A 16,626-nucleotide genomic window follows, 5' to 3' on the forward strand; every position below is an offset into this window, starting at 1 on the left:
ATTTCGAATTTTTTTTTATTAAATATTAATTTATTAAATAATTAAAATTAGTAAATTAATTAATATTGAAGGATATTAATTTTGATAATTTTTTTTTTTTTATGGATAATTTAAGTATATTATTTAATTTAAATAATTAAATTTTGCATATATATATATATATAGATTTATCTATATAACAATTTAAATAATATATAAATTTATTACACTATTAGAAAGCTATATATTAATAAATTATTTCATAATAAATACTATATTTAGCCAATTATTTAATAATATATAAATTAGACTAAATTTCAGATTCTGCATCGCTCAATATAAAATGAGACACCTAAAATAATATAAATTTAATCTTTTTAAAAAGATTAAAATTATATTATATTTAATTTTTACATAGAAAATTAACTTTAAAAATTTCGAAATTTTTCAAAAATTTAAAAAAAAAAAAAAAAAAAATCCAGGATTTTTTTGAAAATTTCGAAATTTTTTCAAAAATTTTCAAAAATTTTAAAATTTTTTTTAAAAAATTTCAAAAATTTTCAAAAATTTTAAAATTTTTTTTAAAAAATTTTTAAAAAATTTTTTTTTAAAATTGATATTTTTTATTGAAAAATTTAAATTAATTTAATTTTTATATAAATAATTATTGGCTATACAATTTTTAATTATTTAGTTTGTAAATATATTATATTTACAATTAATATTAATTTTTTAAAATTTATAATAAATATAAGTTGTTATATTTAAATATAATTGGTAACTTTATATGTAAAAATTAACATATAATATCATTTATTAAGAATTTTAATTTTTGTATTAGGGGTACAATAATTATTATTCATTATTTATATATTAATAATTAATTTTAATTTATTTTTTGATTTTATATTAGGGGATATAAAATTAATTGAATAAATATTTTAGATTAAATTTTAATTTAAGGAAATAAAATGTGAGCAATTACCAATTTTAATTTATTTAATTATTAATATATTAATATTTTCTAATTTTAATTATTTAAATAATTTATTTTTAATTAGTATTTTCAAAAATTTTCAAAAAATTTAAGTATAAAGTTTTATTTTAGCTTATAAATTTATTATTAGTTTAATTTATATGTAAATTTTTGTATGAATTTTTATTTATTTAAATAATAAATAAATTACTTTATATTCGCAGTAATTAGTATTATTAATTAGAGAAATCTAGAAATAGTAATATTAAAGAGTATTGGCTAAATTTGTGCCAGCAGCCGCGGTTACACGAATAATGCAAATAAATTTTGTCAGTTAAAGTTAAATTGTTTTATTGAAAATAAAATATAATTTATTAGGTGAAATTTTTAAATTATTAATTATTTTATTATAAATTAATTGAAGCTTGAAAATTTTAATAATAAACTAGGATTAGATACCCTATTATTTAGAATGTAGGTAAAAAATATCTGAGTAGTAATAGTTATGTTCTTGAAACTTAAAAAATTTGGCGGTATTTTAATCTATTCAGAGGAACCTGTTCTATAATCGATAATCCACGAGGACTTTACTTAAATTTGTTTAGTTTATATACCGTCGTTATTAGAATATTTTATAAGAATGTTAATTTTCAAAATTTTTAAAAAGAAAATATATCAGATCAAGGTGTAGCTTATATTTAAGTAGAAATGGGTTACAATAAATTTATTTAAACGAATATAAATTTGAAATGTTTACTGAAGGTGGATTTGAAAGTAAAATTATGTATATAGTTAATTTGACTTTGGCTCTAAAATATGTACACATCGCCCGTCGCTCTTATTACTTTATTTATAATATAAAATAAGATAAGTCGTAACATAGTAGAATTACTGGAAAGTGATTCTAGAATGACAATTTAAAGCTTATTAAGTAAAGCATTTCTTTTACATTGAAAAGATTATTGTGCAAATCAATATAAATTGATTAGATTTTATTTATTGATTTTATTTGTTTTTTATCTATTTTATTAAAAATAATTATAAAATGATTAGTTTTAGTATTTTATAAAGAAAAAATAATTTTAATTATAGTGAATTAGTATTGTGAAAGAAAATTGAAATAATTTGAAAAATTATTATTTTAAAAGAAAATTTAATTTATTGTACCTTGTGTATCAGGGTTTATCAAATAAAAATTAAAAATTTAATTTTCTCGATTTTAAAAGAGTTAATATATTATAAAAGTTAATGTGACAAAATTATTTTTAATAATATATTAGAAATGAAATGTTATTCGTTTTTAAAGGTATCTAGTTCTTTAAGAAATAAATTTAATTTAGAAATTTTATATTATTTAATTAGTTAAATTAATTAAATAAATATTTAATTTTAATATTTTATGGGATAAGCTGTAAAATAAATTATTAAAAATATTTAAATAAAATAATAAATATAGATTTAGAAATAGTTATTATTAGCAAAAGTGTTATAATTTATTTTATAATTTAAATTATTTATTTAAATTTTAATTTTTTATTAAAGTATTCATTTTAATTTTAAAAATTAAGTAATAATGATAAAATTAGTATATTATTAATGTATAAATAAATTTATGTGAAAAGTTTTTATAAAGAACTCGGCAAAATTAATGTTCGCCTGTTTAACAAAAACATGTCTTTTTGAATTATTTAAAAAGTCTAACCTGCCCACTGAATAATTTTTTAAATGGCCGCAGTATATTAACTGTGCAAAGGTAGCATAATCATTAGTCTTTTAATTGAAGGCTTGTATGAATGGCTGAACGAGATATTAACTGTTTCAATTTAAATTTTAGAATTTTATTTTTTAGTCAAAAAGCTAAAATATAATTGAAAGACGAGAAGACCCTATAGATCTTTATATTTAGGTAATTATAATTTTTAGGATTTTTTTTGTTATGATTGCTAATAATATTTTATTGGGGTGATAATAAGATTTAATAAACTCTTATATAAATTAAACATAAATTAATGAATAATTGATCCATTAGTAATGATTAGTAATTTAAGTTACCTTAGGGATAACAGCGTAATTTTTTTAGAGAGTTCTTATCGATAAAAAGGATTGCGACCTCGATGTTGGATTAAGAGATAGGGTTGGGTGTAGCAGTTCAACTTTAAAGTCTGTTCGACTTTTAAATTCTTACATGATCTGAGTTCAAACCGGCGTGAGCCAGGTTGGTTTCTATCTTTAGTAAATTAAAATATTTTAGTACGAAAGGACCAAATATTTGATAAATTATTATTTTTAATATTGAATATAATTAATTTTACTATTTTGGCAGATTAGTGCAATAAATTTAGAATTTATGTATGTAATTTATATTACAAATAGTACGTGTTTTATTTAGAAAATTTATTATTTATTATTGGTAGATTGTTATTAGTAATTTGTGTATTAGTAAGAGTTGCATTTTTAACACTTTTAGAACGAAAAGTATTAGGATATATTCAAATTCGTAAGGGTCCTAATAAGGTTGGAATTATAGGAATTCCTCAACCTTTTTGTGATGCAATTAAATTATTTACTAAGGAACAAACTTATCCTTTATTATCAAATTATATTCCTTATTATTTTTCTCCTGTTTTTTCATTATTTTTATCTTTATTAGTATGAATGTGTATACCTTTATTTATTAAATTATTTTCTTTTAATTTAGGTTTATTGTTTTTTTATGTTGTACAAGTTTAGGTGTTTATACAGTAATAATTGCTGGTTGATCTTCTAATTCTAATTATGCTTTATTAGGGGGGTTACGGGCTGTTGCTCAAACAATTTCTTATGAAGTTAGTTTAGCATTAGTTTTATTAAGTTTTGTATTTTTAATTGGAGGTTATAATATATTAATATTTTATAAGTATCAATTATTTATTTGATTTTTATTTTTAATATTTCCTATAGCATTAGTTTGATTTAGAATTTCATTAGCAGAAACAAATCGAACTCCTTTTGATTTTGCTGAAGGAGAGTCTGAATTAGTTTCAGGGTTTAATGTAGAATATAGAAGTGGTGGATTTGCTTTAATTTTTTTAGCAGAATATGCAAGTATTTTATTTATAAGTATATTATTTTGTGTAATATTTTTAGGGTGTGATGTATTTTCTTTTTCTTTTTATTTAAAGTTAACTTTTGTTTCTTTTATATTTATTTGAGTACGAGGAACTTTACCTCGATTTCGATATGATAAATTAATATATTTAGCTTGAAAGAGTTTTTTACCTTTTTCGTTAAATTTTTTATTATTTTTTGTAGGGTTTAAAATTTTTTTACTTTATTTATTATAGTGAATTAAATTTAGTATTTAAAGTTAATAGAAAATTAAATTTCTATCTTATGTTTTCAAAACATATGCTTAATTCAAGCTCATTAACTAATTTAATAAATTATCTCATCATTTTGTTACTAGTGGATTAAATAAAAAGTATGAAAAATAAACTACTGTTAAAATTTGTCCTACTAAAACATAAGGTGCTTCTACAGGTCGAGCTCCAATTCAGGTTAATAAAATTACTGTAATAGTCATGAATCAAAATAGAATTTGATTAATTGGATAAAATTGGATTCCACGAAATTTTCTGAGATGATAAAATGGTAAAATAAAAAGAATTGCAATTGATATAACTAGGGCAATTACTCCTCCCAATTTATTGGGGATGGATCGCAGGATTGCGTAAGCAAACAAGAAGTATCATTCAGGTTGAATATGAACGGGTGTAACAAGTGGATTTGCGGGGATAAAATTATCGGGGTCTCCTAATAAGTAAGGATTAATTAATACTAATAAAATTAAAATTATTGTTATAATAATAAATCCAACAATATCCTTATAAGTAAAATATGGATGGAATGGAATTTTATCAATATTAGAATTTAACCCAATAGGATTATTAGATCCTGTTTCATGTAAAAATAATAAATGAATTATTGTTATAGCTAATACAATAAATGGTAAAATAAAATGGAATGTGAAGAATCGTGTTAATGTAGCATTATCAACAGCAAATCCACCTCATACCCATTGTACTAAATCAATTCCTAAATAAGGAATAGCAGATAATAAATTAGTAATAACAGTAGCTCCTCAAAAAGATATTTGTCCTCATGGAAGTACGTAACCTATAAAAGCAGTTCCTATTACTAAAAATAAAATTAAAACTCCTACTAGTCATGTAGGTGTATATAAATATGAACCATAGTAGATTCCTCGTCCTACATGTAAATAAATGCAAATAAAGAAAAATGATGCACCATTAGCGTGTAGAGTTCGTAATAATCAACCATAGTTTACATCTCGACAGATATGGTTTACTCTATTAAAAGCTAAATTAATATCTGCTGTATAATGTATTGCAAGGAATAGTCCTGTTAAAATTTGAATAATTAAACATAGACCTAATAATGATCCAAAATTTCATCAAGATGAAATATTTCTTGGAGCAGGTAGATCTACTAATGCATTGTTTGCGATACTTAAAATTGGATGTTTAACTCGTAAAGGTTTGTTCATTAGTTAATTAAATATAGGTCGTAAAGGACCCTTAAATAAATTAGTGATTTTAACTACAGCAATTAATGTAATTAATAAGTAATTTATTAATAAAATTGTTAATAGATTTGTAGGATAATTATATAATTTATTTAAAGATAAAGAGTTTTCTATTATATATGATTTAAATTAGAAATTGATTGAACTTCTAAATTAGTATATTGTAATAAAATACTTTTGTCAATAAAATATAATGAAATAATTATAATAAAAAAAATTGTAATTGATGAAATTAAAAGTTTTACTGAAAATGTAAATATTTCATTTGAAGCTAATGAAGTTACATAAATGAATAAAACTAATATACCTCCTAAAAATACTAAAAATAAAATATAAGAAAATCAAAATGTTTTAGTTATTAACCCTGAAATTATAGAAACTAAAATAGTTTGAATAAGTAAGGTTAATCCTATAGCTAGCGGATGTTTTATATTTATAAAAATAAAATTAAAAATAAATAAAAGAGTTATTAAAATTCATTGTATAATATCAAGAAATAGTTTAAGTAAAATATTAATTTTGGGGATTAATGATAAAGAATTTCTTTTTTCTTGAAGTTTTAAAAGAATTAATCTTATTTTTGGTTTACAAGACCAATGTTTTTGTTAAACTATTAAAACTAATGTTAATAAATTTAAATTGATGTTTACCTAGAATTTTATTTATTATAGGAATTTTTACTTTTGTATCAAATCGAAAGCATTTATTATCTATATTATTAAGATTAGAATATATTGTTTTAAGATTATTTCTTTTATTATTTGTATATTTAAATATATATAATTATGAAAATTTTTTTAGAATGATATTTTTAACTTTTAGAGTTTGTGAAGGGGCTTTAGGTCTTTCAATTTTAGTTTCAATAATTCGTACACATGGAAATGATTATTTTCAAAGATTTAATATTTTACAATGTTAAAAATTATTTTTATAGTTTTATTTTTATTTCCATTATGTTTTATTAAAAATTCTTATTGAATGGTTCAAAGTTTTTTATTTTTAATTTCTTTTGTTTTTATCTTAATAAATATATATTCTAATTATTTTATATCAATTTCTTATATATTTGGTTCAGATATAATTTCTTATGGATTAATTTTATTAAGATTATGAATTGTTTCTTTAATATTAATGGCTAGTGAGTCTGTTTTTAAGTATAATAATTATACTAATTTATTTTTATTTAATATTATTTTATTATTATTAATATTAGTTTTAACATTTAGTAGTATAAGTTTATTTATATTTTATTTATTTTTTGAAAGTAGTTTAATTCCTACATTATTTTTAATTTTAGGTTGAGGTTATCAACCTGAACGTTTACAAGCTGGAGTTTATTTATTATTTTATACTTTATTAGTTTCTTTACCAATATTAATTGGAATTTTTTATTTATATAAGGTTACTAATACAATGAATTTTTATTTATTAAATAATTATATATTTAATTATGAAATTTTATATTTTTCTTTAGTAATAGCATTTTTAGTAAAAATACCTATATATTTTGTTCATTTATGATTACCAAAAGCTCATGTTGAGGCTCCAGTTTCTGGTTCTATAATTTTAGCTGGTATTATATTAAAGTTAGGAGGATATGGATTATTGCGAGTATTTCCTTTTTTACAATTATTAGGTTTAAAATTTAATTTTATTTGAATTAGAATTAGATTAGTAGGAGGAGTATTAGTAAGTTTGACATGTTTATGTCAAACTGATCTTAAGGCATTAATTGCTTATTCTTCAGTTGCTCATATAGGAATTGTATTAGCAGGATTAATAACTATAACATATATAGGAATATGTGGTTCTTATACTTTAATAATTGCTCACGGATTATGTTCTTCTGGATTGTTTTGTTTAGCTAATATTTCTTATGAACGGTTAGGTAGACGAAGTTTATTGATTAATAAGGGGTTATTAAATTTTATACCTTCTATGGCTTTATGATGATTTTTACTAAGATCAGCAAATATAGCAGCTCCTCCAACTTTAAATTTATTAGGAGAAATTTCTTTAATTAATAGAATTGTTAGTTGATCTTGAGTTACTATGTTAATATTATCGTTATTGTCTTTTTTTAGAGCTGCTTATACATTATATTTATATGCTTATAGACAACACGGTAAGTTATTTTCTGGAGTTTATTCTTTTAGTGGAGGAAAAATTCGTGAATATTTACTATTATTTTTACATTGATTCCCGTTAAATTTATTAATTTTAAAGGGAGATATATGTATATTATGATTATATTTAAATAGTTTAAAAAAAATATTGATTTGTGGTGTCAATGATAAGATTATTATCTTTTTAAATCGTGAAATATTTATCAATTTGTTCAATTAGATTCGTTAGTTTATTTTTTTGTAGTCTTTTATCATTTACTATAGGATTAATTTTTATTATAAATGATTATACAATTTTTATTGAATGAGAAGTTGTTTCAATAAATTCTTTAATAATTGTAATGACAATTTTATTAGATTGAATAAGTTTAATTTTTATATCTTTTGTATTAATAATTTCTTCTTTAGTAATTTATTATAGAAAGGAATATATAGAAAGTGATTATAAAATTAATCGATTTATTATATTAGTATTAATATTTGTTACTTCAATAATATTACTAATTATTAGTCCAAATTTAATTAGAATTTTATTAGGATGAGATGGATTAGGATTAGTTTCATATTGTTTAGTAATTTATTTTCAAAATATCAAGTCTTATAATGCTGGAATATTAACTGCCTTATCAAATCGAATTGGTGATGTGGCTTTATTATTAGCAATTGCTTGAATATTAAATTATGGAAGTTGAAATTATATTTTTTATTTAGATGTTATACGATCTGATAATGAAATAATAATTGTTGGTATATTAGTAATATTAGCTGCTATAACAAAGAGTGCTCAGATTCCATTTTCTTCTTGGTTACCTGCTGCTATAGCTGCTCCCACACCAGTTTCTGCTTTAGTTCATTCTTCAACTTTAGTTACAGCTGGGGTTTATTTATTAATTCGATTTAATATTGTTTTAAGTACAAGTTGAATGGGTAATTTATTATTATTATTATCAGGTTTAACAATGTTTATAGCTGGATTAGGAGCTAATTATGAATTTGATTTAAAGAAGATTATTGCTTTATCAACTTTGAGTCAGTTAGGGTTAATAATAAGTATTTTATCAATAGGATATTATAAATTAGCCTTTTTTCATTTATTAACGCATGCTTTATTTAAGGCTTTATTATTTATGTGTGCTGGAGCTATTATTCATAATATGAATAATAATCAAGATATTCGTTTAATAGGAAGATTAAGTTTAATAATACCTTTAACTTCTTCTTGTTTTAATGTTGCAAATTTAGCTTTATGTGGAATACCATTTTTAGCTGGATTTTATTCAAAGGATCTAATTTTAGAAATAGTATCTTTTTCTTACATTAATTTATTTTCTTTCTTTTTATATTTTTTTTCTACAGGTTTAACTGTATGTTATTCTTTTCGATTAGTTTATTATACAATAACTGGGGATTCTAATTTTTCTTCTTTAAATATATTAAATGATGAAGGTTGAGTAATATTAAAGAGTATGATAGGTTTATTAATTTTAAGAATTGTAGGTAGTATATTAAGTTGATTAATTTTTCCTACTCCAGAAGTTATTATTTTACCTTTAAATTTAAAGTTATTAACATTATTTGTATGTATTGTAGGAGGATTAATGGGTTATATAATTTCTAATGTTTCATTATTTTTTATGAATAAGGCTTTAATGAATTATAATAGTTCATATTTTTTAGGTTCAATATGATTTATGCCTTATATCTCTACTTATGGTATTATTAATTATCCATTAGTATTAGGAAAGATAAGTATTAAGTCTTTTGATCAAGGTTGATCAGAATATTTTGGTGGGCAACAACTTTATTATAATTTAATTAAGAATTCTCAATTAAATCAAATATTACAAAATAATAATTTAAAGATTTATTTATTAAGTTTTGTATTTTGAGTTGTAATTTTATTTATATATATAATTTGTTTTTATTCAAATAGCTTATATTTAGAGTATGACACTGAAGATGTTAGGGAGATTAATTAATCTTTGAATATACTGAATTAATTTTAGTAATTTATAAAATAAAATTATTTAATTTTACAATGAAAATGTAATGTTTTTATTAAACTATATAAATAGAAGTATAAATGGAATTTAACCATTAAAAGAAAAAAGTTAGCAGCTTTTACTTGAACATCATACTTCCTTAATTGGAGTTTAAAACTCAATTCTATCATTAACAGTGATAAGCCTCTTTTTGGCTTCAATTAAAGAATAAGGGTAATTTTACCTAAGATTAGGTCGAAACTAATTGCAATATATCGCTTCATATTCAAGGTAGATTGAAAAATCAATACTTTTTGAATGCAAATCAAATGTTATAATTAACTACAACCCTATTAATTTGATCAATTTAATATACCTTGATTTCATTCATGATAAAGTCCTAATAATAGAATTAAAATAAAAATAATTGATGTAATTGTTCAACATATAATATTAGAAAAATTAATGATTAAAATAATTGGAAAAATTAATGCAATTTCAACATCAAAAATTAAAAAAATAATAGTGATTAAAAAAAATCGAAGAGAAAAAGGTAATCGGGAAGAAGATTTTGGATCAAATCCACATTCGAATGGTGATGCTTTTTCTCGATCTACAATTGTTTTTTTAGATAGAATTGAAGCTAATAGTATTACTACTAAAGAAATTAATAAAAGGATTGAGCTGATTGTTAAAATTGAAAAAATTATCTATACTATTAATAATAGACCATATGATTGGAAGTCAAATATACTTTTTATACTATATAGATAGTAATTTATCCTCCTCATCAGTAAATTGATACATAAAGGAATAATCAAACAATATCAACAAAGTGTCAATATCAAGCAGCAGCTTCAAATCCAAAGTGGTGATTCTTTGAAAAATGATTATTTAAGTGTCGTCCTAAACAAACAATTAAAAAAGTTGTTCCAATTAATACATGAAGACCATGAAATCCTGTTGCTATAAAAAAAGTAGAACCGTAAACTGAGTCAGCAATTGTGAATGGAGCTTCAATATATTCGTATGCTTGAAGAATAGTAAAATAAATTCCTAATAGTACTGTAAAAAATAAACCTTGAGTAGTTTGAGAATGATTGCCTTCCATTAAACTATGATGAGCTCAAGTTACAGTAATTCCTGAAGTTAGTAAAATTACAGTATTTAATAAAGGAATTTGGAATGGGTTAAAAGGAGTAATTCCTAAAGGTGGTCATATAGCTCCTAATTCAATTGAAGGAGATAAACTTCTATGGAAGAATGCTCAAAAAAATGAAACAAAAAATAAAACTTCTGAAAGAATAAATAAAATTATTCCTCATCGTAAACCTGTAGTTACAGAAAGAGTATGAAGACCTTGATATGTTCCTTCTCGAGAAACATCTCGTCATCATTGGTAAACAGTTAAAATTGTAATTAGATTTCCTAATAAAAATAATGAATTATCATATTGATGAAATCACTTTACTATACCAGCTACTGTTGTTATAGCACCAATTGATGCAGTTAATGGTCATGGGCTATAATCTACTAAATGAAATGGGTGATTTGAGTGAGTTGACATTAGTTTACTTCTCTAGAATATAATGTTCTAAGAACAGCAAATACATAAGATTGAATTATAGCAACAGCTGATTCTAGAACTAATAAAGCAATTTGAGTAATAATTAGGAAACTAATTAGTACTATAGATAGGGAAGGTCCAGTATTTCCTAAAAGTGTTAATAATAAATGCCCTGCAATTATATTAGCTGTTAATCGAACAGCTAAAGTTCCTGGTCGAATAATATTACTAATAGTTTCAATGCATACTATAAATGGTATTAAAATAGCTGGAGTACCTTGAGGTACTAAATGGGCAAATATATGTTGAGTATTATTAATTCATCCATATAGTATGAAACATAATCATAGAGGAAGAGCTAATGTTAATGTTAATGTTAAGTGACTTGTACTAGTAAAAATATAAGGAAATAAACCTATAAAATTATTAAATAAAATTATAGAGAATAAAGAAATAAAAATAAATGTAGATCCATTAGCTCCTATAGGACCAAGTAGTGTCTTGAATTCCTTATGAAGAGTTAATAAAATATTATTTCAAAAAATATGATATCGAGATGGTATTAATCAGTATATAGATGGAATTATTAAAATTCCTAAAAAAGTACTTAATCAATTAAGAGATAAATTAAAAATACTTGATGAAGGGTCGAATACAGAGAATAAATTTGTTATCATTTTCAGTTTAATGACTTTGTTGAATGAGTTTTATTACTTAAATTTGATTTAGGTATTGAAGGAATATATGAATAGTAATTTATTACATTAAAAATTACAAAAGTAATTGAAAAAATAATAAATAAACTTAATCAGCCAATAGGTGCTATTTGAGGGATTAAAAAATATTAATAAATTAATAATTTTAGTTTGACAAACTAATGTTATACATTTTAACTAATTTTTTCATTAGAAGTAGGTGCTAATTTACTATAAAATGGTTTAAGAGACCAGTACTTGCTTTCAGTCATCTAATGAAGAATTATTCTTAGAAATTCATTTAATAAAATAATTTACAGGAATACTTTCAATAACAATTGGTATAAAACTATGATTTGCTCCACAAATTTCTGAACATTGACCATAAAATAATCCAGGTCGATTAATTAAAAAATTAGTTTGGTTTAATCGTCCAGGTGTTCCATCAACCTTAACTCCTAAAGCTGGAACAGTTCATGAATGAATTACATCAGCTGCAGTTACTAAAATTCGAATTTGAGAATTTATAGGAAGAACTACTCGGTTATCTACATCTAATAAACGGAATCCGTCTACTGGTAATTCGTTTGTAGGAATTATGTAAGAATCAAATTCTACATTATTGAAGTCTGAATATTCATAACTTCAATATCATTGGTGTCCAATAGCCTTTAAAGTTACTGAAGGTTCATTAATTTCATCTAATAAGTATAAAAGTCGTAAAGAAGGGAAAGCAATAAATAATAAAATAATAGCAGGTAAAATAGTTCAAATAATTTCAATAGTTTGTCCGTGTAATAAGTATCGATTTACATATTTGTTAAAAAATAAAGTAAATATTAAATAACCAACTAAAACAGTAATTATCACTAAAATTATTAATGCGTGATCATGAAAAAAAATTAATTGTTCTATTAATGGGGAAGAACTATCTTGTAAACCTAAATTTGCTCATGTTGACATTAGTTTTCTAATAAAAGTAAAATACTTTATATATGGAGCTTAAATCCATTGCACTAATCTGCCATATTAGAAATTAACTAATAAAGGCAATTCATTATATCTGTGTTCAGCAGGTGGAGTATTTTGTAATCATTCAATTGATGAATTTAATTGAATTGGGAAGATTACTTGTCGTTGTGATACTAAACTTTCTCAGATAATATAGAATAAATATAAAATTCCTAATAATGAAATTGTTGATCCAATAGTTGAAATTACATTTCAGGCTGTGTAAGCGTCTGGATAGTCAGAGTATCGCCGTGGTATACCTGCTAATCCTAGGAAATGTTGGGGGAAGAAAGTTAAATTTACTCCGATAAATATAATAAAAAATTGAATTTTTAATATATAAGGATTTAAAGATAATCCAGTAAATAATGGATATCAGTGAATAAATCCACCTAAAATAGCAAATACAGCTCCTATTGATAAAACATAGTGGAAATGAGCAACTACATAGTAAGTATCATGTAAAGTAATATCAATAGAAGAATTAGATAAAATTACACCTGTTAATCCCCCTACAGTAAATAAAAATACAAATCCTAATCTTCATAAAATAGATGGGGAATAATTGATTTGAGTTCCATGGAAAGTAGCTAATCAACTAAAAATTTTAATACCTGTTGGTACAGCAATAATTATTGTTGCAGATGTAAAATATGCTCGTGTATCAATATCTATTCCTACAGTAAATATATGATGAGCTCAAACAATAAATCCTAATAAACCAATTGCTAATATAGCTAAATCATTCCTAAAGAACCGAATGTTTCCTTCTTTCCTGATTCTTGACTAATAATATGGGAGATTATCCCAAATCCGGGTAAAATTAAGATATAAACTTCTGGGTGTCCAAAGAATCAAAATAAATGTTGATAAAGAATGGGGTCACCTCCCCCGGCTGGGTCGAAGAATGAAGTATTTAAATTTCGATCTGTTAGTAATATAGTAATAGCTCCAGCTAAAACAGGTAAAGATAAAAGAAGAAGTACTGCCGTAATTACCACTGATCAAACAAATAGAGGCATTCGATCAAATGTAATTCCTGTCGATCGTATATTGATTACTGTAGTAATAAAATTTACGGCTCCTAAAATTGAAGAAATCCCGGCTAAATGAAGGGAAAAAATAGCTAGATCAACTGAAGCCCCTCTATGGGCAATAATTGAAGATAAAGGTGGGTAAACAGTTCATCCTGTACCAGCTCCCTTTTCTACTATACTTCTTACTAATAATAGAGTTAAAGGAGGTAAAAGTCAAAAACTTATATTATTTATACGTGGGAAAGCTATATCAGGAGCTCCTAATATTAAAGGTACAAGTCAATTTCCAAATCCTCCAATTATAATTGGTATAACTATAAAGAAAATTATAATAAAAGCATGGGCAGTAACAATTACGTTATAAATTTGGTCATCTCCAATTAAAGCTCCTGGGTGACCTAATTCGGCTCGAATAAGGATTCTTAAAGAAGTTCCTACTATACCAGCTCAGGCCCCAAAGATAAAATATAAAGTACCAATATCTTTGTGATTAGTAGAAAATAACCATTGTTGCGATTAAATGGCTGAAGTTTAGGCAATAGATTGTAAATTTATTTATGAGAATTATTCTCTTTAATCAATTAGCTTTATAGTCAATAATGACATTAGACTGCAATTCTAAAGGAGTAATAAATTTACTAAGGCTTAAAAGATTATTCTTATATTGATAGCTTTGAAGGCTATTAGTTTATTTAACTTAAAGCCTTAAAAAAAGAAATATAAGGAAGAAGTTAAAAACAGCCCGAAAGTTGAAATATAAGAAAAAATTAATAAAAGCTTTATATTTGATGATTTATAATATGAAAATGTTATTCAATTATTTTCATAATAATTTAATATGAAAGCACTATAACATAATCGTATATAAAAATATAAAGTAATTAAAGTCATTATTACTAAAAAAGTCAATAAAAATAATTGGTTATTTATAGTTAGTGACTGGATTACAAATATTTTTGGAAGGAATCCTAAAAATGGAGGTAATCCACCTAATGAAAGAAGATTAAAGAATAAGAAAAATTTAATACTTTTTTCATGGAAAAATAATGAAAATAATTGATTAATATAAGAAATTTTAAATATATTAAATATGAATACTATAGAAAAAGTTAAAAAAGTATAAAATAAAAAATATACTAATCAAATATTTCTATTGTATATAGCTGCTAACATTCATCCTAAATGATTAATTGAAGAATAAGCTATTAATTTACGTAAAGAGGTTTGATTTAATCCTCCTAATGCACCAATTAAACTTGATAAAATAATTCTAATAATAATTAATGGCTTAAAAATAACATAAGAAATTAATATTAATGGAGCAATTTTTTGTCAAGTTATTAAAATTAATGCATTAATTCATGATAATCCTTCTATTACATTAGGAAATCAAAAATGGAAAGGAGCTGATCCTCTTTTTAATAATAAAGAAGAAAAAATAATTATTTCTATTAAATAGTCAGAATTTCTTTTTCCTGTATTTAGTAAAAACAAAATTACTGCAAATAAAAAAACGGAAGAAGCTAATGCTTGGGTTAAAAAGTACTTTAAAGATGCTTCTGTAGATATTAATTTATTATCTCTTATTAGGGGGATAAAAGCTAACAAATTAATTTCTAAACCTATTCAGGCTCCTATTCAAGAGTTTGCTGAGATAGCAATTAAAGTTCCTATTATTAAAATAGCTAAAAATATAATTTTTGATGAATTATTAAAAATTAAAAAGAAAAGGATTAGAACCTTTATAAATGGGGTATGAGCCCAGTAGCTTAATTAGCTTATCTTTTTATTAGATATATTTTAGTGTACGAGGCACAAAAGTTTTTGATACTTTTAGGAACAGTTTAATTCTGTTAAATATAATAATGAATGTAATATTGATTACATAATTTACCCTATCAAGGTAACCCTTTTATCAGGCAATTCATTATATGCAATGAGGCTTTTCTTTTTTTTTTTTTTTTTTTTTTTTCTCTATTTATACATAAATTTTTGTGAAATTTCGAATTTTTTTTTATTAAATATTAATTTATTAAATAATTAAAATTAGTAAATTAATTAATATTGAAGGATATTAATTTTGATAATTTTTTTTTTTTATGGATAATTTAAGTATATTATTTAATTTAAATAATTAAATTTTGCATATATATATATATATAGATTTATCTATATAACAATTTAAATAATATATAAATTTATTACACTATTAGAAAGCTATATATTAATAAATTATTTCATAATAAATACTATATTTAGCCAATTATTTAATAATATATAAATTATTTATATATATGTTAATTATATATTAGACAATAGATTAAAAGAATGTTAGATAAATAGATGGACAATAAAGATTAATCGAACTATTATGATTAATTGAATTGTTGTAAAATTTTTTTTTGCTCTGGATTAATAGATAAATATTGATTAATTAAATATTTATATATTAATATTTATCTATATATAAATTGGTATATAGACTAAATTTCAGATTCTGCATCGCTCAATATAAAATGAGACACCTAAAATAATATAAATTTAATCTTTTTAAAAAGATTAAAATTATATTATATTTAATTTTTTTATTATTGGCTATACAATTTTTAATTATTTAGTTTGTAAATATATTATATTTACAATTAATATTAATTTTTTAAAATTTATA

At 22.3% G+C, this 16,626-nt stretch overlaps 6 protein-coding genes across 6 annotated transcripts; 2 read left to right on the forward strand and 4 right to left on the reverse strand.

The window, feature by feature from the left end:
- Nucleotides 1-3,337: 3,337 nt before the first annotated feature.
- On the forward strand, nt 3,338-4,071 carry LOC131848736 (NADH-ubiquinone oxidoreductase chain 1-like; the record flags this gene model as incomplete). The annotated part of the gene is given in 2 exon segments (XM_059198672.1): nt 3,338-3,653; nt 3,686-4,071. Coding segments are annotated over 2 exon segments (702 nt in total), but the record flags the coding sequence as incomplete, so codon positions are not given.
- A 314-nt stretch (nt 4,072-4,385) lies between these two features.
- On the reverse strand, nt 4,386-5,501 carry LOC131848735 (cytochrome b-like). Its single transcript, XM_059198671.1, is given in 1 exon segment — nt 4,386-5,501. A coding segment is annotated over 1 exon segment (1,116 nt).
- A 3-nt stretch (nt 5,502-5,504) lies between these two features.
- Nucleotides 5,505-7,295, reverse strand: LOC131848737 (NADH-ubiquinone oxidoreductase chain 6-like). Its single transcript, XM_059198673.1, is given in 3 exon segments — nt 5,505-5,662; nt 5,665-6,090; nt 7,292-7,295. Coding segments are annotated over 3 exon segments (588 nt in total).
- Nucleotides 7,296-7,875: 580 nt separating this feature from the next.
- On the forward strand, nt 7,876-9,645 carry LOC131848733 (NADH-ubiquinone oxidoreductase chain 5-like; the record flags this gene model as incomplete). The annotated part of the gene is given in 1 exon segment (XM_059198669.1): nt 7,876-9,645. A coding segment is annotated over 1 exon segment (1,770 nt), but the record flags the coding sequence as incomplete, so codon positions are not given.
- Nucleotides 9,646-12,939: 3,294 nt separating this feature from the next.
- On the reverse strand, nt 12,940-14,474 carry LOC131848734 (cytochrome c oxidase subunit 1-like; the record flags this gene model as incomplete). The annotated part of the gene is given in 2 exon segments (XM_059198670.1): nt 12,940-13,661; nt 13,664-14,474. Coding segments are annotated over 2 exon segments (1,533 nt in total), but the record flags the coding sequence as incomplete, so codon positions are not given.
- Nucleotides 14,475-14,771: 297 nt separating this feature from the next.
- Nucleotides 14,772-15,647, reverse strand: LOC131848739 (NADH-ubiquinone oxidoreductase chain 2-like; the record flags this gene model as incomplete). Its single annotated transcript, XM_059198674.1, is given in 1 exon segment — nt 14,772-15,647. A coding segment is annotated over 1 exon segment (876 nt), but the record flags the coding sequence as incomplete, so codon positions are not given.
- Between the last annotated feature and the right edge of the window lie 979 nt (nt 15,648-16,626).

Source organism: Achroia grisella, unplaced genomic scaffold (genome assembly GCF_030625045.1).
Source record: "Achroia grisella isolate CSIRO2021 unplaced genomic scaffold, CSIRO_AGI_Agris_v1 utg5787, whole genome shotgun sequence".
NCBI lineage: Eukaryota > Metazoa > Arthropoda > Insecta > Lepidoptera > Pyralidae > Achroia > Achroia grisella.